At 47.8% G+C, this 22,427-nt stretch overlaps 1 protein-coding gene across 1 annotated transcript; it reads right to left on the bottom strand.

Moving 5' to 3' along the window:
- Positions 1–6: 6 nt before the first annotated feature.
- On the bottom strand, positions 7–12,240 carry mylipa (myosin regulatory light chain interacting protein a). Its single transcript, XM_084484365.1, has 3 exons — positions 12,013–12,240; positions 10,611–10,801; positions 7–1,171 (listed from the first exon to the last, which is right to left on the bottom strand). Exons 1-3 carry the CDS (start codon positions 12,136–12,138, stop codon positions 982–984), a joined length of 507 nt encoding a protein of 168 aa, XP_084340491.1. The 5' UTR covers positions 12,139–12,240; the 3' UTR covers positions 7–981.
- Between the last annotated feature and the right edge of the window lie 10,187 nt (positions 12,241–22,427).

The following is a 22,427-nucleotide window of genomic DNA, read 5'->3' as shown; positions in this document are numbered from 1 at the left end:
GGAGCCTAACTAATCGGTGGGATCACGAGAGCACCGTGCTACGGGGCGGCCATGTTGTGCTTCTTTGAGACTCGAGGGACCGTCTGCTTTTATATAAAAGGCACTCATCCGTTGCCTGATGAGTTTGTGAAAGTCAAGGAAAAGACAGGAAGGCGTCTGTTCGGTTGTTTACTATGGAAGATGTGCCTAGACTTTGTTCAGGCAGTGACTCAGGGGCTGAATATTTCACGCTTGAATATTTTGTGCGGTAGAACAGGCAATACAGTCTCATCACCATGGTAAAGAAAGTGAGATCATTCGTATTTCTCTGTGTATATTCAGTCACATTCTCTGTGTGTCTGTCTCTGTGTGTCTCTTTGTCTGTGTCTGTTTGTGTGTGTCACTGTGTGTGTGCAGTGTTTCCCCTAGATTTTTTTGTAGCAGTGGTGCTATGAGTTGGTAACCTAGCAATGCTAGGGGAGTCCGGGGGCATGCCCCCCCTGGAAGAAAATTTTGAAAAATAACCCTTTAAATGGTTACTTCTGGTGAGATTTTTTGGGGAAAAATTTACAGATTGAGCTTCCAAATATGACATAACACCCAACAGAGTCAAGGTATCTGCTGAGACCAGATCATTGTGCAAATGTGCCTTGAACTTGGCAGAAACTAAGTTCATCTTTTATGTTCATTTTCAGCTATTTCTTTGATATTTATCATAAGCCTTAGGAAAAAAAGATGACATTTCTTTTGGGCAATTTTTTTTTTTGCAGTGGCGCTGACAATCCAGCAGCGGTGCGCCGCTGCTGGATATAGGGGAAACACTGGTGTGTGTGTGTGTGTGTGTGCATGTGTGCATGTGTGTCTGTGTGCGTGTCTCCGTGTGTCTCTATTTGCAATAAAAAAATCTTTAGCGAGACCCTTCCACCACCGGCGGTTTGAAACCCACGGCCCTAGGAAAGGCCTGTCATTGTTTGTGTACGTTGTCAATAATGTTGTTGTTGTTTACCTGTTGACGGTGTCGGGGCAGGGCTCCTCCCCGCACAGCTCCCGGTACCAGTACTGAGCCGTGTTCTGGTTGTAGTCGCCGAACTCCGCCTGGGCCAGCAGTGCGCTGAGCTCCTCCGCCTGCTCCGACGCCATGCGGAGGTGGCCGCTGTGCAGGTCCTCCTTCACGTGCATGAAGAACATGTGTCTGCAAGGGGGGGGGGGGGGGGGGACAGGAGGACACGCCGGGTCAGACAGACGGACTGGTACTTCATTAGGTCGCTCATCAGACAGTTAACCAAAGAGCCGTCCCCTGGATTCAGATACGAGTCATTCCAGCCCCAAGCACATAAAGTCCACATTTCGCGTTGTATTTGTAGCACGACCCATTAACAGTAGTATGGCTCATCATAGTTTCAATGGAGCAGAGCACACACACAAAGCAATTATTTTGCTTTGCATTATATTAGGACTCTTTTAGTTATCCAATATTAATTAAATCTTTACTCTGTCCTGACCCAAGCATGTGTATTTGTGCATAAGTCACCGAGTCATCTTTCAAAGGGAGGGGCCGCGGACATCGGGGATTGAACCCAGTCCCTTTAGTTTGAGACTAGAACACCCCAGCTACTCCTACGCTATCCTGACCGCTGAATAATGAAGTTGCTTGAAACTAAGTCGACTCGTAGTCAATGATTTAAACTGGTCGACGGTGTGAGCGCCCGGGGAGCCAAAGTTAATGTGTGTGTTCTCTCTCCCATATTCCGGAAGAGAGAGCGTCGAGATGTGATACCCTGCGGCGCGTCCACCGCCAAGCAGGAGACCGTTGGCTAATCTGGGAACGTATAGCGCTCACTTTCTGGACTTGTGGGCCCTTCCGAACGCCTCTTATCACACGGCGTGTAGGTGTGAGTGTAAAAACAGACACAGCAATGGGAACACTTGGACTATCTTTAGAAAGCAGACACGCACCGCGGCTCGCTACTGACCCCGGCTGTACGCTGACAGTTGATAAAGCTGGGGGGGGGGGGGGGGGGGGGGGGGCGGGGCGACGACACAGATAGGCAGACTCCTACGATGAGGACATAGTCCATCCATGCGGTTTCTGCTTAGAAATACCATCATTCAAATATTAAATGAGTGGGAAAGTTTAGCTATTTAGTCTCAGCAGGAAATTAATCGTTGGACTCTGCTAAGCCTTGGGGGGGGGGGTGGTTTTGTGTGTGTGTGTGTGTGTGTGTGTGTGTGTGTGTGTGTGTGTGTGTGTGTGTGTGTGTGTGTGTGTGTGTGTGTGTGTGTGTGTGTGTGTGTGTGTGTGTGTGTGTGTGTGTGTGTGTATAAAGATCAACGCTTTAGTCAAAAACAACAAATGTTATTGTTCGGCCAAAGCTAGGGTTCGGTTAGCACGCACAAGTTCCATAGAAGCTAATGAAAACAACCAGATTCTCTCAAGAAAGAAGGAAAATACGACGGTTGGTCATTCCCCATTGTTATGAACTGGAGGATCTGAGGGATTCGGGAAGCCTCTCTGAACAGCAGGGGACGAGACGTCAACAAGAGTACGATAACCCTAACGTCATCCACCGGGTTGAACGAATGTAACCCGGCTCCTTCATGAAACGCTTCGAAAAAGAGGCCAGCATATTGGAGAGAAACAACCGTGTTTTGGTATCGCCGTTCCAAAACACAGGAGATAAGGTGTCAAAGAAACCCTGTTTGCCGCTGGATACGGAACAATACTATCAAACTGACCCAACCTTGTTGAATAAAATCAAGAGTACAGAGTGGGAAGGAAAAAAAAAAAATACAGATAACAGCGGCAGGTAGGCGTTCACCAACCGACAGTGGCCATCGACAAACACCAAACCTAGCTAGGCTCGCTAGTAAGGTCAACAGGCTAATGCTAGGCAGTTGTTTGCCCACTAACACGTATGCGCATGGTTGTTTTTTTACAACTCCGTTGTGACAACATTGATTTTACTGTCAAATTCCAGACCTTTCACCTAGCTGACCTGTCGGTCAATAACACAGCACAGGTCATGTTGTTAAGGCAACGACATTCAAACATTTTTACATGACTTTGAGACGGGTCAATAGGTTGAATAAAACACTGCTCATGTTTTATGCTCGGCTGAATGTATAATAAGAAGGAAAACGCTTTAAGCGTTGTGTAGCCGAGCGCTCGAGGCAGGGTTTATATTTAGTAAAGTGAAGAAAGGGCGTCATTGTTTTAGAGGAACAAGATAGTCTCACATGGCCATTTTGTTAGAAGTTTCAAGTGAAGATGAGGCCATTTTCAGCGATTAAAGATTTAGACTTTACAAACGGGGGGTTTGTCCCTAGACGATAAAGACCGGCACGAGTTGAGGCCGTACCGGTGGTGTATTCTGGGCTGGAATCAAAACTCTTCCACATCAAAAATCGTCTAGAGCGATTGTTAATGCTTTGCACTTGGTTCTATGAACATCCTTTACTGTACCGACGGCGCTATATTGTTTCACCTTCTTATGAAGAATGTACTCCGTTGCAAGTCGCTTTGGATAAAAGCGTCTGCCAAACACCCTAAAGGTTAACGTAAATGTAAAGCCATCTGGCACCATGGGAAAGCATGTGTGATGGCGAGAGCACAAGGGGGTTTCAGGAGGATATTCAGGAGGAAGCAGACTGTCTACAGGGAGCAGGGCCCCAGACACTCACGCACGTACGTACGATCCACATCATACACCACGGCGGCGGCGACGACAACAGCAACAAGCGCTTGCACCACACCCGTTTCCGGGGGGAAAACACCTGTCACGTGTGGCTCAGCTGTGAGCCGCAGAACACAAAACCCATAAAACGGGCCGAGAACGCGAGGACTGCGCCGTTCCCCGACAGAAAGGTAGCGGCTGGAACAACAACAACAACGCCGGCCGGGGCCCCCGCGGTCGACACGCCTCAGGCACAACAAACACAGCTTTGATATGGTGTCAAACATTCCATTTCTTCTCCCGCCACACACACACACACACACACACACACACACACACACACACACACACACACACACACACACACACACACACACACACACACACACACACACACACACACACACACACACACACACACACACACACACACACACACACCATTGTGTCAGGCCCAGCAGGTGTCATGTGACCGAGCTGTGCTTATTAGCTACCTGTTGGACTACAAACAATAGACCTGTCTGGGGAGGTTACTGCCGGTCATGGCAGCAGAGGTTACTAGAGTTTGCGCGGGCCACTCGGGGGAGCGAGGGCTACTGGAGGTCATATCAGCCGCTGAGCAAGGCACCTAATCCCTGGTTAAATCCGTGGCCTGCGCAAGTCCCTGCTGGTATGTGTTCGCAGAATGCGCGGCAGTGGTTTTTGTCGCACAATGGGGCTCCCAGTGAGGTCATGAAATAATCTTTGGAGTTGGTGATGCCGGTTGTTTACTTGTTACTCTAAGTTAAGGGACTTTTGAGTTAAAGCGCAAGCAAAACAGGATTGAGATGCCTTTTTTTACGGGCTGACCTGGAAAAAGCACCTCTGGTCCGAGTCGCCTTCAACTGCCCGGTGAAAAAAATATAAATCAGCAGTCTCAGACTCATGGTCATGTGGTTATACATTTTGTACCGGGCTTGGAAAGGGCATAGAAACTGGAGTTCAATTTAACACTGGTCACAGCGACCCCATAGTGTTCCTGACACATTTCAGGGCCATCATCCACACCTTCTCTGGTGCACCCACTGGGTCTGTCAGGGGTCCAGCTGAGCCCTGCTGGAGGCAAAGGCCGGGGGGGGGGGGGGGGGGGGGGACAAGAGCGTGTCTGAATATGATCAACGTAGTGCGAGGTGCGGGGGGGGTGTTTAGAGGAGGATAATGCAGTGCGACGGATGGAGTCCACACCACGGGGACTCTGACAGAGAGAACCTCAGAGTTCTACCTCGGGCTGAAGGGGACTAGCCAAGTCCTATCAACCTCACACAACACCTCGTGTTCATCGGTAGCCACAGGACTCCCTTAGCGCAACCAAACAACCCACCCTAAACCCCCCCCTTCACCCCACTCTCCCGGTGTTCAGATAGTAAAAAACACCACAGGCATGTGCAGGTCGGACAGGAGAAGAAGAATCCTCCTGGCCTACTTTACTGCATTAGGATCTGTTGTCTCACAGCCATCCTCTTTGAAGAGGAGCTGTAAATGAGCGCCTAAGAGGCTTAGAAAGGTTCAATTTATACCTCTGAGCGAGCGCCAGCCCGGGCTCGGTGGGAACTCCTTGGGCAAGCTCTGGTCGTTTAGCGCAGAGTCCAGGGATAAACCGTCCTGATTCATGTGTGGGATTTATGGGGTGTACTTGACTCCATCCTGTCTGCTCTTACCCTGCGTGCCTTCTTCATTCACTTGCACAAACAGTTTATATTCACTCCTAGCAGGATGTACAAGCGTCAAAAGAGGTGTGGTTGCAGGTGCGTGTTGACTTTCGTAAATCTGGTTATCCTCGAGTTATATATTATTGTGCACAGCTGCAACAATGAGTTCAGCCAACGTTGCCTTGTATCGTGTGACAAAACCGATTGCTAACACACATTTGAAAAAACTCCCTGCGAAAAACATATTTCTAAAACCCAGAGAAATTTAGATATTAGGAAACACCTAAATGACGTGGCACACAACAGTCACAATTCCCAAGAAGGAATCACAAAACGCACAATTTCACACCACCAGAAGTTTCTGCTGATCCACGACCAGTACCGTAGACACCAACTGTGTTTCCGGATACTGGTTCAAAAGGCACAGTCAAAAACAAGGAGGAGGAGGCGGACGGCCTTGGGTGTCATTGTCCCCATCTATTAAACCATTGTGTGGACAGCACTCGTGTCCGTCGTTACGGCCCGCTGAAATGTCAGCCAGCAACTGCCACAGAAAGGCCGGCTTTCCACCCACCGCGTCTGAAACCCGCCACCTCTGCCTAGCGAGTCTCTCCGTCAGGCCAATGGTGAGTCAGGTGTCTCGCAACAATGTGGTTTGCCATTTAGTCAAATTACTGTGCAAGATGCATCAGTGGGTTAACAGAGTTTACTAGCAGTCGTTGAACTCTAGTAACACTGCCCCCCCCCTCCCTCCACCGGCAAAGATAGACATCTTGATCGGAAGCCAACATTTTGTTTGCGCAAACATAACTGAGAAATTAGTCAGGAGAAGAGAAGCCTGCAGGACCGTAGCCATTTAAAATCAAAAGGCAAAGGTGTGTCTTTCTAAAAAAAAAAAAAAAAAAAAGAAGAAACTGAACGGTCCAAGGTTGATTTAAACAGGTCGCATAATCCAAATATTAGAAAAGAGATACCATGTTTGATTTAGCACGCATGGCAGTGATGCGTGTGTATTAAACCAATAGGAGCGCTTATGAAAAGCAAACACCACATGAGGGTTTGCACTTGTGACTTTGACTCAGTGTAAACGGACGGCTACACAGGAGTGCAGCCATCTAGCTAGACTGGGAAAGAGAATGCGAAATAAGAAAAACAAAAACAAAAACAAAAAAAAGGCACAGGATCAGTTTTCATTTAATTCCTGGGATCGGCATGAATCCCCTTCCATAATCAGCTGGATCAGTGGCGACAGGCCAAGACAGTAAACAGACAGAAGATCTCTTAATCTCCATGATAAAACCCGTCAATAATCTGTGCGCGCCCAGGAACCGATAGTGGGGTGGCCATTTCCCCCCCCCCCCCCCAAAAAAAGAGGGAAGAACCCATTACTACAAAGTACCAGATAGTCCCACTGCGCATGTCTGTGTGTGTGCATGCATGTCAACAAATAAAGGAAAGCGTGCAAGAGTGTGCATTGAGGTCGTGTGTGTGCCAGGCTTTACATGGCCAGAGGACACACACACAGCACAGTGCAGAGCCACTTATATAAGAGGCTCTCTGGCCTGCGCTCCGTGCACAGAGCAGGCTTGGGTTACGCAATAGGGGCCTGCCAAGAAAGCACGGGGAAGAGAGAAGAGAAAGAGAAAGAGGCCCACCACCAGCCCCAGAGCAGGACGGCACAATGTCTGCCTGACCCGTGGTGATCCATTTCCTCGGCCCCCTGTACGTCTTCTGTCCGTTTTAACATACGGGCATACACATACGGGTTCTCTACAGGCAAACACACCACATGCCCGACCGGATACTACAGCACATTGATGAAATAAATAAAAACATGTTCAGTGCCACGGTGATTCACACAGAGAGAACACGCGTGGGACAGTAGTGCTGCACCGGTCATAGAGTCATGTGAACGAAGAACGAAAAACAAAGCAGTGCATTTGCATGTACCGCGACGCCTTGCCCGAGACTCGTGCCGTTCTGGCCTGTGCGCCTGTGTACATGCTTGGCGGCGCAGAACGCAACACTTCTGGGAAACGTGAATGCATGTAAACGGGCCTGAGGGGGGGGGGGGGGGGGGGGGGGGGGTTGTGTGTGTGTGTGTGTGTGTGTGTGTGTGTGTGTGTGTGTGTGTGTGTGTGTGTGTGTGTGTGTGTGTGTGTGTGTGTGTGTGTGTGTGTGTGTGTGTGTGTGTGTGTGTGTCTAAACAGAGACGAGGCCCCACGAAGCAAATCAGGCGCTTTGTCTTTAGGTTCTCTCTTCTCAGAGGCGCTCAACGTGTCGACGGGCTCGCATTCCGTACGTGCTGACGTGAGAACAGTCCGTCAGGGAGAGGGACGGGGTGACAAAAGCCTGCGCTCCATAAAGCGACGACGTCCTGCAAGAGGCCGTGTGTGTGTGTGTGTGTGTGTGTGTGTGTGTGTGTGTGTGTGTGTGTGTGTGTGTGTGTGTGTGTGTGTGTGTGTGTGTGTGTGTGTGTGTGTGTGTGTGTGTGTGTGTGTGTGTGTGTGTGTGTGTGTGTGTGTGTGTGCAGGTCTGTTTGGTTGGGAGCGTGTCTGTGTGGACCCCATGGAGGCCGTGTTTTATCTCAGTAGGGCAAAGGTGACATCGCAAAACCAGCGACGGCAGCACTGGCTTCCGTGCAGCGTTGTCATGGCGGCGGCGGGCGGCCCTCGACGACGTGGTTGTTGTTTTTCCTGCCCTGATGAGATATGGGTTCGAGTGGCAGGCCGGGGCCAAGCTATGACCTGCCTCCCGTCAGCTTCCCTGGCTAATGAGTCAGTCGTAAAATATTAATATTACACCCTCACATTTATTATTTCACTCTGGACTCGAGACTGAATCAGCCTTAAGGCCTCCGGAGAAACGTGTGTCTGTGTCTTCTGAACAGGCTATTTATGAACACAAACACACAACGAACTAGAAGGGTGTATTTTTAGCCCGGCCACGCCCCCTAAATCCCCACAAGGGGCAGCAGCTCGCTGCTCTTAAACGGATCCCGGAGTTGAAAGCAAAACGAATTAAGGGATTTGGCGAATGACCCGAAGAGAACTGGACGGGGAGGGGGGGGGGGGGGAGGGACTGTACGGTCAAGAAAAGCAGTGAAAACAACCGACATGTGACGTGCACCAACCAGCACCCCCCCTCCCCCCCAAGAGTCTTAACCTCACCTTTTTAAGTGACCCCACCACCCGCCCTGACACCATCTGCCCATGACCCCCGCTAATCCAGGGGACGTCACAGCACAGGCAAGTCTCTCCCTCTCCCTCCCTCCCTACTTGTTGCCGTAGCGTTAGCGTCAGCCTTGTAAAAGAAAAGCAACGCTAGCACCCAGGCTAAACTAGCTTTGACACCACGTGTCCACGTCTCAGATGCTTGATACTGTACTCCATTTACAGCTATGACGCAACAATGGAAGGAGGGGGGGGGGGGGTGGTAGAGAGAGCATGAGAGCCAGAGAGTTTATGGCGGTATGGGGATGTGCCAAACACATGGCACATGCGAGTGAACTGGGACAAAGGGGAGACAAGGTATGCAAGGGCATATTTGCGGAGGACTCATTCAGACAAAGGGAGGCGGCCCAAGGATTACAGAAGTCCCTTTAATGACCGACCCCTGACCTCTGAGTCAGAAGGTGGAAGTCCTTTAGTGGGAGGGTTGGGAGAGGAGAGATGTTGCAGTGACAGAAATAGTAGCTGCTTTGTCAACCATATCAGCTTGGAACAATCGTCAAATATAAAAACACGACCATGAAAATCGTAAGAACAATGCGAATGCTTGACCGGTCTGTGCAAAAGGTCAACATAGTCATCCCAACGTCCGACACGTTTCCCGGTTTCCTTTGGCTAAAAAAAAGGGATTCTCCTGCATCATTGGCAGGCAATTACCAGCACTTCCCCATCCCAGCGTGGCCCCTCGCAGGTGCGCGTCCGAAGGGGTTAAGGGTGACATATTATACCACCAGGTGTGAGTGTGATTAGCCGTTACAAGACGTTTTGGAAAATCAGCCTATTCTGACATCACGAACGGGCATGTCCACCTAGATGTGTGCTGGATAGATCAGTCTACCAGCCTACCCAGTGGACTGATCTATCTATCTATCCATCCATCCATCCATCTATCTATCTAAACGGCTTGTAATGGCTAATCACACTCACACCTGGTGGTACAATTTGTCAAATTTATGGCCGATTCCCCAGGCCAGGATACTGGTTGAATACCAGCGAAAACTACCACTCAGTAACGGATCAACCCCAGCTCCTTCGCAGCCCCCCCCCCCCCCCGGCCTTTCCCCTGAACATGAAGCGTCCTCTACTCACACAGCGAAATGCACTCTGGTTAATGGAGGGGAACCAACGGGCACTGCGCCCCGAAAGACCCGGCATGAGAGCGGACGTAATACTACCCGCGTATCAACTCTGGATTTCCATCCAATCCGCTATCTTCAATCGCAGGAGTCTTTACCCTGAATGAACGGTAATGGGTCTGCGATGAAAATCTATACTGTGGGGTGAACAAGCCCTTTTTTTTTTTTTACAAACCCATAAAAAGGGGGACGCTTTTGTGGAAGGCCACAAATGGCGAGCGACAAAAGAGGAAAACAAAAGGGTATTTTTGACCAGTGGAAGCACCCCCCAGCCCCCCCGAGTCGACCAGCTGAGTTCGTGTTGCCCCTCGGGGACCGAACGGACAACAGCCAGAGACTAAGTGGGAGGATAGGGTGGCCTTGGGGGAGGGTGATGGGGGGCGGGGTGATGGTGCTCAGAGGATCCCTCAAGCAGGAGGAGGATCGCATTTCCTGCTCTGTGCTGGGACTCAACGCCCTGTAGTAACCCCGGCGGAGGCAGGTTGAGACAAGAGGTTACTACAGGGCGTTCCACTGTAGCAGACAATACTGTAAAGGGACTATTTATACATCCCCCCCTACTTCCCCTTTGTTTTATGATATTTCTTCCTGTATTTGTTCCAGTAGGTGTCATGTTATGGTAATTAAAACAGGGACTTATAAGGTAAGGTCAATCAGTTCCCGTGAATTGAGATCCAACATTTTCCTCATGTTTTTGGAAGTGGACGAAGAACAATTCGGCGAGAATCAGCACCCAAGCAAACCTTTTCTAGCCTTGAGTTAAAACCCTTTTTTTCTGTTTTCCGAGAAACGTTAGAGTGTCAGACATAATTGTCATACTTAAACAACAGTCAATGTGCCATGTATTGGATAGACGTCTGCAGAAACACAACGGACACCCTACCCACAAAGAGCACCCAGTACCTGGTCTGTTCCTGCAGGATGAGATGGGGCTCCACGAAGAACTTGACCCGGAGTCTGAGGCGACAGGGCGCCACGTTGTCCACCTGCTGGCCGATGCGGTTACGGAGGTTCAGCCACAGGTTCTCCCCCTTGCTGCCGGAGAACTGCAGTCCAAAGTAGTCCACTTCTATGATACCCAGCTTCCTACATACCTAGGGGCCGGAGACAAGAGTAAGCAAGTTACAACACTGGCAGACCGGGCGTCAAACTGTGCCGAGCGGCCGGGGAGAGAGACGACAACGAAAGGCTCGACGGAGAGCCTCTGAATACTGATAAGCATTTCATTGCCAATGTCTTCTTGTTCTTTGTTTGCATGAACACATTGTGGAAAAAAAAGCTGTTCAATTATGTAATGCACCACTTTTGATGGCACAGACTGCCTTGAAAGGCACATCAATGTTTCGCTCGTAAAGATTATGGGATGTTTGGAAGGTTTCCCAGGATACAGAGTTTTATGAAATACGTGGGACCCCGCAAAAAGGAAATTGGGGGGGAGGGGGTTTGAATTGGTTATGCAACCGGTTATCCTCTATGGGACAAAGAACTAAACACAATGTATGTATTCGATGGATTCCTCACAATGGTAATATAGGAGCGCAACGTCATTAAAATAGAGTTAAATATAAATAAAAACAAGGTCATAAACAAATTGGCGCAATGATTAAAGTAACATCAACATGAAACTCTGCTTGCATGACATTGGGCTAAACGAAGAGAGCATGACTTATTGTCGCACACGTATATAATATACATATATAAGCGAGTTATGGATAGCAAAGGAGCAGTCCCCGAGAAAAACCCACTTGGACACAAAGTGAAGAAGCCAGAATGAACTCCAGTAACCCCGCCGGAGCAGGCAGCCAGTGACGGAGCCGGACGGAAAACCAACCCGCTGCCGTTTCACCCATGCAGGAAGTTTCATGAGCTTCCCCACATACACGTTGAACCACAATCTTTTGACAGTTTTACAATTGATTACCACTTAACATATTTATCACTTAACTGATGTTTGTTCAACACAATGACACAAAGTACTTTCGTTTATTCGGCTATTACTCGTGGGTGCTACATGCTAAACGAGAAGCCGTGGCTCACGGTTGTTTACACATTATAAAACGAAGCCTAGAGTAAAAGCACATCTGCAGATGAAACAATGAGCCCCTGGTCTGGGTTCCTTGTTTCCAACAGAAACCCCCCAACGGTGTTGCTGTTGGCTGGAAGCTAGGAAAAGAAAGTTGTGCAAAAATGACACAAGTGTTGGTTTCGTTGCCCACCAACAAAAGGAGAGCCATGCAGTCTTGTGTATTCGGATGCACAGCCTCTACCAATCGCATGCAAGCCCGGTGTGTATTCCATAGCTTACCTTGTTCAGGCAATCTTCCCCATTCGCCTTCGCATCAACTTCCACTTCCATCACCACCGAGTCTGGACGAGTAATGTGGCAAAGCATCTTGGCGACAAATTTGTCCGTCTTTTGTGTTCCACTCATTTGCACAAAAAATAATAAAACTTATCCTCTCCTGCCTTCTTTAAAATAGACCCTACATTCAGCCGTCTGTCACTTTCCTGTCCCTCCTTCTCTCCGCGTGTGGCGAACTCGACTCAGCGGCGGCGATCGCCAGCTGTAGACTATATCAATGAGAGCGTCTGCAAGGCACTGCCTCCTCCGACGCGACCAATGACAGACGCTGCATCCCCGCTGAGGGAGCGAGCGGGCGTGCGCAGCGCCCCCCTGTGGCGCGCGCCTGTTGCTCGCCTCGACCCAGACATTGTACTACTCTACCATAAGTAACCTGGCTGTCATGAGTAAATTAGCCGTTTCAGAAAACTTCAGGAACCCTTTGTCTCGGCGCGAACTTAATAGTGCGTGGAAGAAGTTGCTTGGATGGTTTTGAATTATGTATGAATGTGGTTCCAGAATAGCAGGGTTACCAGCTCGGTATTCTTGCCGAAACGCGCGCTCTTGCTTTCAAAACCATATAAAATTTTGATGTCCGCCTGCAACCAGTATTTCCTTATCTCTCTCGAATGATATTTTTGCCTCGTTAACTTCCTTTTATACCGACAGAACAGCCCAGGAGCCATATATGACATCAATATTATATCTGGAGTCAATCCAATGCGGGATACATTATTTCAAAGAGTTGTTAACATCATCATCATTTTCTGATCTCAATAAATGTTTGCATACAGTGTGGCTACAATCAAAGAGACTTCAATGGTGCGTGATGGCTCAAAATCCAAGATAGCCTTCATGTCATGATTATGCTATTCCAAAACATTTTACGTACACTGCCATCTCACTGTCTCTGTTATGCCATTTATGTAATCATATTGGTACCATATCATCATGAACCCGGTATAGAGATGAAAGGCATCCCTTACAGGCTCCACAGATACTGTGGAGCCACTATGTCCTGCTACATATTTGTGTGTGTGTGTGTGTGTGTGTGTGTATGTATGCGTCCGTGCGTGCGTGTGTGTGTGTGTGTGTGTGCGTGCGCATGCGTATGTATGTGGGACTCAATATGTGTACCATTGCTTATCTGGATTCATCCCAGCGTGTGTGTGGGTGTGTGTATGTGTATGTGTGTCTGTGTGTGGGTGTGCGTGTGTGCATGCGTGTGTGTGTGGGTGTATGTGTATGTGCGCGCATGTGTGTATGTATGCGTCCGTGCGTGCGTGTGTGTGTGTGTGTGCGTGCGCATGCGTGCCTGCACACTCATGTCTATGGCTGTGTGCAGGCTCTCTGTGTCTACATGCATACATATGTACGTGTGACTCAATATGTGTACCATTGCTTATCTGGATTTGTCCCAGCGTGTGTGCGTGTGTGTCTGATAGGTTCAGTGAGGGTGAAGACTAATGTCCTATGGCCCGCGGGGACGACACACGGTGTACTGGAGTCAGCCCAGACACAGGCTGTGGGGACCCAGGCACCATATAAGGAGAGGCTGGCGAGGGGGTGATTGACCTGCTGTGGAATAGAACAGAACAGAACGAGAGAATAGAATGCAGTAGAATAGAATGGGTTGGAATGAAAGAGGGCCGAACAGGATAGATAGAGTACAATGCAATAGACTTAATAGAATTAAAAACAGAACACAGCCGAAGCAATCAAAAGAGAACAGAGTGGGCACATATAAAATAAAATAACAATTAGAACATCGGAGAGTTTCAGTTCTTTCAGTTTCATATTCCTCACGGTTCTCTGTTAATATAAATCTCCCATATGCTTTACTGGGAACCAGTATGAGGAACCTTGTGGTTTTCAAGTGGAACACAGTCGAGACGTCAGGAGAAGGCTGGATATGTACTATAGGCATGGGCAAAACAATTATTTTCCAGGAATCAGTTCTTTCTGCTCCCTTCACTATCAGCCGTAATTGAGCTACGCTAAATGGCACCTTCACTAGTCCACCATCCGCACCGAACTGAACCGCACCACTTCACTAGTCCACCGTCCGCACCGAACCGAACCGCACCACTTCGGTGGAAACAAGGGGGCATAAAACACCAGGTTTCAGATGGTCATGGTACTTGGAAAACAGCAAATTTCTGTAGCATTAGCCTTCGACACCGTTCACTTATCTGCTGTAGTACTCTCATTGACTGAAACGTTGAGAACATTTTAGACTCAATCAATATAAGGTCGAGGGGAGACGAAGCTCTGTTCATTTGTATCTTTTATTTACGTGACCATATTTTTGTTTTATGTTAAAAAAAAAGAATCAGTTATTTTGTTTTGGGATCAGTTCTCGTCGTTCAGCTTCGGGATTCGTTCGTTCTGACCGAATCGTTCGCAAATCGCCCATGCCTAATGTACTACCTAATGTCCATCCTCTGTCTTGTCTTTACCAAAGGAAGTACGGTGGTGACATGTAGTTCCAATCAGTTCCGTTTCCATGTTTTAAAAGAGCCTACTTTAAAACGTCTGTAATGGAACACAGAAGTGATACCAGCCCTAAACAAGGCTGGTGTTTACCGTGTTGGGAGGCACTAGGACTGTATGCTTATTGTCTCTCTCCCTGGCCACAGCAACACTATTTACCCTTCTATCCAAACGACCTCCAGGGTACTGAGATGCCCCTATGAGGCAGGTAGGGGTGTAGGGCATTTTGCTCAAGGATGCCTACAGGTTAGGAGACGGACATTGGGTATCAAACCCAGGACCTTTTTAGCTTGAGCTGAACCAGTGTAGTTACCACTACCCTACACTGTCTACCTGACCCCAATACTAATGGTGTGTTCGAGATGCATTGTACACCAACTGGACAAGTTTCTCTTGTCACGTAATTTCCTGGCTTGTAGCACTTATAGCGTTCCCGTTTGTTTTTGTGGGCATCGCTACACGATGAGTCAGGGAAGAACAGTCATCGTTATTGTTAGCTACATTAGCCTCTTTAGCAAACCAGCTCGAAAACAACAAACAAACAACACATTACATTGTATTGCACACACAGCAAGACCGTGCAATGCATAAATTGGTGACCGGAATAAAGCAGCTGTTTAATCAAGTGTGTAAGAGCATTTAAAATCAACATTAAAACCACCAACATATATAAATACAAAGAAAATACATCTCATTACGGGCGCAGCCAACTTTGTTTGTCGAGTCGTACGGTTAACCACGCTGAACTCGGTGGACTCTCAGGAGCATGAGTGGGAACAACCAAAAGGGGGCATGCCTCGGTGAAATGTCGCAAGAAAGCTGGAAGATTTGCCACTTTGCACCATAAGCCCTTAAACAACCCTTTGCCCCTCTGGAGGCGGCCATCTTTGTAGGACGCCAGCGAATCTGCTGTTAAGGTTGTTTAGGGCCGAGGTGCAACATCATGCAATGTGACATCACTTTGCTGGGGGGCGAGTCATTCCCTGACTGGGAGTCGGAACACATACCCATGAGTGAGCCTCTGTATGTGTGTGTCTGTGTGAGTGTGAGTGTGTGAGTGTGCGAGCAAACAAGCGAGCGCATGACATCATAGCGGCATCATCACTCATCTCCATAGCGGGGCCCCATGAGGCAGAGGTTATGTCATAATATGCCACGCTCGCAGAGGACATGTCGCTGCTGTAGTCGGGAGAGTGTTGTTATTATCCTCACTCCCTCCTTTATAACGATCTCTTTCTCCGGCTCGCCGAGAACAGACTAAGCAGAGAGTGGAGTGCGGGCCGATGGAAGAGCAAAATGGAGGACCCTGTGTGTCCGTCTCAAAGGACAGGCCTCGGGGTGGGAGCCGATCCGCCGCCCGCCATAAAGAGACGCCGCGTCCACGCTGGATGGGCAGGGGCGCCAGGGACCTTCAAGACGGACGGTGCCCGCTGTACGGGCCGACGGCGGCGGGCACGGCCTCGGACGTGGACGCGGCGACGGAGGGGTCGCTGAGGAGGAGCCGGACCCTCGGCAGCTCCTTCTTCTTCGGAGGGAGGACAGAAGGGTTCCCTCGGGGAACGTTGCCGAAGAACTTCCCTGACGGAACGTGGGATGTGGGGAAGGTGCGGGCAGAGGCCGAAAAGTCGGTGAGGCAGGACTCTCCGAGGGAAGTGGGCGGTCTTCCGAGGGAAGTGGGCGGTCCTCCGAGGGAAATGGGCGGTCCTACGAGGGAAGTGGGCGGTCCTCGGCTGCGGCTGGGGGCGTTCATGCCCAAGGTGTTGTGGCTCACGATGACGGGATGTCTCTCGCTGCGATGGCCTCCGTGTCCGCCCCTCGACCGACACCGCCAACCAAACGCCCTCTGCCCGGCGCACCCTGTTGACCAATCAGGGGGCTCCGAGTCGCGCGACGGCTCGGAATCGACCAATCACAGCGGAGACGCGGTCTCGGTGGACAACAGCAAAGAGGAGGCGAGGAGGAGAGCGTCCAATAGCCTGCAGGCGTCTCGTCTCGGGGTGGCCTGTTGGTCCTCCACGTCGCGGCTGCCCCGCGTGAGACAGACGTCGGGCCTGGTGACGGAGAAGGATGTGCTGCTGGAGGTGGAGCTGGTGGATGTGGGGGACGGGGTGGGAGACCCGTGCTACTGGGCCGAGTGGAGGCTGTCTGAGAGGAACCAGGAGCTGGCCCATGGCTTGTGGCTCCCAAGTCGCCCGTTCGAGGATTGATGTGTTTTTTGTGTGTGTGTGCGTGTGTGCGTGTGTGTGTGTGTGTATGTGTGAGTGAGCGAGTGAGAGAGAGAGAGGGAGAGAGAGAGAGAGAGAGAGAGAGTGAGAGTGAGTGAGTGAGTGAGTGAGTGAGTGTGTGTTGTTTAAAGCTGCACTTTGGGACCACTTCAAATGTAGTCATCATATTTTCTTCTAATTAATATTTTCTCCACTGATTGGAATGATTTACTGGAACAAGTAGAAATGACACACTGGGTTGATTGTACGGTTACACTGTTAATGTTACAGTCTTTATTTGTGTTAATTTTGTCTTCAAGGATGCATTGCAAAAGTTTGAAATGATGGCCTCAGGGCGGGAAGGATAGACTGTGCAGGGTTAAGGGTTTTTATTTGGGATTGACCATTATGTTAACCATCAACTTCTGCAATTTTAACTCACTTTGTTGTCCACAACGCCAAGTCGTCTTGACATTTATATGGTTGAGCATCTTTGGCTGATTTGGCAGATTTTGTATCTTTTTTAAAATAATTACATAAAATGTCCTGCTGGGAATAAACCATGCGGTTTGGTTGGTAAGTTATTCTCCTCTCGGTACACCACTTAGTGAGGCAGGCAGTGACGGTGGGGATATGAGGAGTACACAGTGTTCTCTGACATGCTTTGTTTAGTAATAGTTCTAATATTAAGTGCTTTTCATTGGTGTCGCATGGGAAATTTCTCACAGGGTTGGTCTCAGATGGGCTCACAATAACAAGGACATGAACAAAAACGCTTAAGAATAAAAGCATTTTTTGACTAAATTTGACTTTTTAGTCTTTTTAACCTGAAAATGTATTTTAAGAGATCATTGGTAATATTTATATTTTTGTCTTTCATTTTGTCTTTGAAATGGTACAAGCCATGGATTTTGCTATTGTAAAGTTAATAAACCAATAGGACCTGGTTAATGATTGTAGCTGTATGCACAGTTTGAACCACGAGCAAATTGTCAACATCTGTTTTGACATGACATGCAATTACAGTAGTTGCTCTGTTAATGTATGCTTGGCTGCACAAGTGAGCCATCTTTATTTACCACAGGCGATGACGACCATCCATCTCCTCGATGAAGGCCTATAAATAAGCACGTTCATGTTATGAATGCATAACAAAAAAATATAAACACCAGACATCGCATATATGTAGACCTTTAATCTAAGATTTTGAATAATAGGAAAAAGCTAATATAAAACCATCACTTTTATTTAAAAGATAACTCAAAATAATAATAATAATAATAATAATAATAAATCCAATTATCAACACAGAAAATTGCTCTCTTTCTCTCCTTCACCTTCGTGGCTGCGTGTGTAATTACCGTGATGATTGCGGTGTACCCTGCCGTTGATCAGGCACGGCGCGCGACGCAGAGGCGCGGAGCTTATTGCTTGGCACGAGACCGCCGGTGCCAGCCTGCTGGCCTCATCACGGTAATGATCAAGGGGGGCACCACGGGGGGACGACGTTGCGTGAGGCGGTAATGATGGATGCGTTAAGCGATATTGAGACATATGGAAGCGCTCCGGCGCACTGGGAGGAATGGAGGGGAATGAGAGAGCGGCTGCGTTTGAAGTGCGAGGCAAACAATGCGCGTATGTTCCATGGAGTTCCTGCACGCTGCGCGCGACTAGACAAGAGAGATAAGAAGGGAAGGGTTTCCATAGCGGACAGCAGGGGCCGAATGGAGGGTGGGGGGTGAAGGAGGTGGAACCAGCCCCAACAGCAACTCGCCTGGCTGTGGCTGCCTGCCCATCTCTTCGCTAATGATGTGCCCCTTTGAGGTTTTGGATGAGGGTTACTTCAAGACTTTGGAATGGATATGAACTCACAGCCGGGATTTGTTAATATATTATCGTTTATTGTGTGAGACAGCCATTGTTAAAATGAGAGTAGTTCAAATGAAACTATGCAAAGTACATATTTAGGTATTCACGGCTGTGTGTCTGTCGGTGTGTGTGCGTGGGTGTGGGTTATGGGAGTAAAAAAAACAACCATTGTTGAACAACAAAGACAAGCATATGCGTCTAGGAGTAATGAGTACATCCTTGATACGCTTGACGAGGGCGATCGCTGGAATCGGCGGTGCGTGGGCTGTGAATACCTTGTGGGACTGCTTGCAGTCCTAGTTCCATTTATCTCTCCTTACTTTGACGTCACATACTAATGCAGTGCTTCTTAATAAATACTTGGGTTCTGTGTGGCGGTCCCTTCCCAGGAAGCCATGGCTCCTACCAGACAGTGAAAGTATTTCCTTTGGCTTGTTCGTCCAGACTGTGTACGGAGAGGAGGCCAACTGCTTGGCCAGTTTCCCCAAAAAACATCTTTACTTCTTTTGTTATTCTCTCAATATTCCGGAGACTGGTGACTTCCGTCCGTGGGATGTTATTCCAGACGAATCACGTAATCATGTATTTGGTATTTTTGGATTTGATATAACTGTATTTTTGGTGAGTATATTGGGTTGCAGTGAAATCTATATTCCAAGATGATGTGAATGTTTTACAGTCCACATCCATGTTTCTTGGCTCAAAAAGGCTAGACTACTAATTTAATTCATATATTTATCTATATTTTATCTCATCTCATCTCCTCTTCGTATCGGTTTGAAAAGCCAGGAGAAGACACGCAGACTTCAACACACACACACACACACACACACACACACACACAACTCGACACGACCAGAAAATACCCTCATATAACCCTCACACCATGTGACAATATCAACACTGTTGTATTTCCCAGCTTTTTGACAAAGAAGGACAGATCAAGAAAGAGCGGGAAATGGAAGGAGAGAGAAAATGGAGAGGAGGACCCACTTTGAGAAAAGGGGTCGAAGTTCACAAGACAAGAGAGGTTATTTTTCTTCTGTGGCGCCTCCCAGCGTGTTTGGATAATAGCAGTGGCGAGCGGGCATGTCTGAAGACAGTTACATAACAACAAGCCGGGCTGTGATGGGAAATCCTGGCAAAGGACAAACGTCCCCAGTCACTTTAGCCAGATGCGACGTGACCTCATGGAAATGTACTGAATAACGCCAGACAGACAGTGACCACTCTCTTCAATGACATTCAGGGCAAACACCATCATGCATCGAGAATGCATCACAGGACTTTTCTGTTGGCAATACCCAAGTCATCTTGTGATGAGTCGAGTAGTTGTAGTAAGGTCAAATCCTAAATAAACTTCAATATTCCATTATCCTATGGCTAATCAAAAACGTCTTGCTTGAGAAACGCTGTGGCAGTTTGACACCCTACAATGTCCCCCCATAATGACAAATAATTCCATGATTAATTACTAACATTTCTACACTCATATACCTCAGAAATGGAGGCCGTTGTTACAATGTAATGTCACGATGTGCAAGCCCTATACCATTACTTTATAACTCACTAGAGCATTATTAATGTTAAACAAACTTGCTCTCTTTTAAATCAGTCCAACACGATTGTGTCATCTAAATGGCAGATTACATCATTTGTGGAACAAAAAAAAAACGGACAATCATGTCATGTGATGGCTATAGTGAAACAGTTCACTTATCAACACATGCACATCCCCAATACCCAAATGACACACACACAGCAGGCTCATACACACAAACACACACACACACATACACACACACACACACACACACACACACACACACACACACACTTGTGACATCCTCAGTTTGTATATTTGTGTTTGCGGTTAACATTCTTTGCTTATTTTTTTTTTTTTACTTATTATAGTTTGTGTGTAGGTGTGTGTGTCAGGTAAAATTAAATTTTATTTTTTTATTTGAGGAAATGGAGCCATTAAAACACCATGGTTTCAAATCAAGATGTCTGTTGGAGCGATTATTTCCCCAGTGGTCTGTTAGGCCCCATGTTAGAGTCCACCATCAATACACAAGATCTGTATGAAAGCGGGCCGCCCTAATACAACATCGCCCATCCCAAAGCAATTTCCTTTCCACTCATTCCTCTCTACATTGGAAAGGATAAGGGTTTGAAAGACACTGAGAAAGAGCACGGCAAGCCACCGGTCATTGCTTTAAAAACACACAAGATTTGGGTTGCACTGTGATTTTCTGGTCGGGGCGTTTAAAAACATACAAACCCAAACAGAAATCTTTATCTCTAATGGAGCATGTGGTGGGTGTCCAGAAGAGGTCAAGTGGTTATTTTGTGATGGAGGAGAACCCGGGTGAACCCAGATGGTCAGCCATTAGAGGATTATTGAGGAGTGGTTCAGGTCAAAGCCAGAGGGGGGGAGGGGGGATTTGGAGAAACTGGACTTCAACATCTTCATTGGTGAGATATATAAAGAGATAGATTGAGTCTTAACACTATGCTGTATCTGTGTGTGAGAGAGTGAGCAAGTGAGAGAGTGAGAGAGAGATAAAAAATATAGGGAGTCAAACACTGCTCTACGTGTGTGGGAAAGAGATGGAGAGAGAGAGAGAGAGAGAGAGAGAGAGAGAGAGAGAGAGAGAAATATATAGAGTGTACAACACTATAATGTGTGTAAGAGCGAGAGAGAAAAAGAGAAAGCTAGAGTCTTGCAGCGTGCATTCAGCACTGTACTGGTGGACCATACGGACTCGTGGTGAATTTATTATTTATTAAGCACTTATATCGAAAACGTGGTAAACTCCCACAAGCAGACAATAGAGAGAGTGCCTCGCCACACTTTGCCCAAAAGGTGCCCAAGCTTCAGGTGGGGCCCAGCCGTGACACTGTAGTGTATGTTGTGTTAGAGAGAGAGTGGGAGAGAGAGATGGAGAGAGTTCATTACTGTTGATTAATTATTTTATTGTTGTGCTTCAGGAACACGTATTGTATGAATGACCTACAGTCCAGCGAGAGAGTGAGAGTGAGAGTGAGAGTAAGAGCGAGAGAGAGAGAGAAAGAGTGAGAGAGTGAGAGCGAGAGTGTGTGAGAGAGAGTTAAGAGACTAAGAGAGTGAGAGCGTGAGAGAGAGAAAGAGTGAGAGTGAGAGAGAGAGTGTGAGAGAGAGTAAGAGACTAAGAGAGAGTGAGAGTGAGAGAGAGACTGAATCAAACTTTACGATCAATGACAATGTGTCAAAGACAGCTACCCCCTTGTTATTTTCATGTGTCTCACAGTTGGAAAAAGTAAACACAAGATATGTCAACACAAGCTATCTCAAGGAGGTTGCAGTCTTCACATATGCAATGTGTTTATTTTTCGTGTTTACCTTTGGGGTTGGATAACTACTGCAACTCAAGGCTCACTGGTCACAGCCCACACAGTTGAGGTCCAAGGAACAGGAAGTGTGTGGTATGAACCGAAACAGAAATGAGATTTCCTTGTAGTTATTCATTATAGTCCTTCTTATAAACAGCAGCACCACCCATGTGTGCTCTACATTCTATGATTCGATGCAGAACAGCCTAATGTTTCATATTTACGTGGCTGACAAGAACACAAACACAAAAGTCAGACTTGACATTCTAATACACAACATATTCCCATTATCTAAGCAGGGAGAGGATATTACTAATAGTATCATCAAAATTAATATTCAGAGTCTAGGGTGCCGTGTGGTGGTACACCATAATTCTAATGCTAAACGGCTTTTGGTTCCACAAAGTGCAAATTATCTCGGGATAAGTGGCTTACGTT

This window comes from Micromesistius poutassou, assembly GCF_964030765.1.
Source record: "Micromesistius poutassou genome assembly, chromosome: 20".
NCBI classification, from domain to species: Eukaryota; Metazoa; Chordata; class Actinopteri; order Gadiformes; family Gadidae; genus Micromesistius; species Micromesistius poutassou.
The sequence above is the reverse complement of the archived record's forward strand: the minus strand, read 5'-3'. Positions and strand labels throughout refer to the sequence as shown.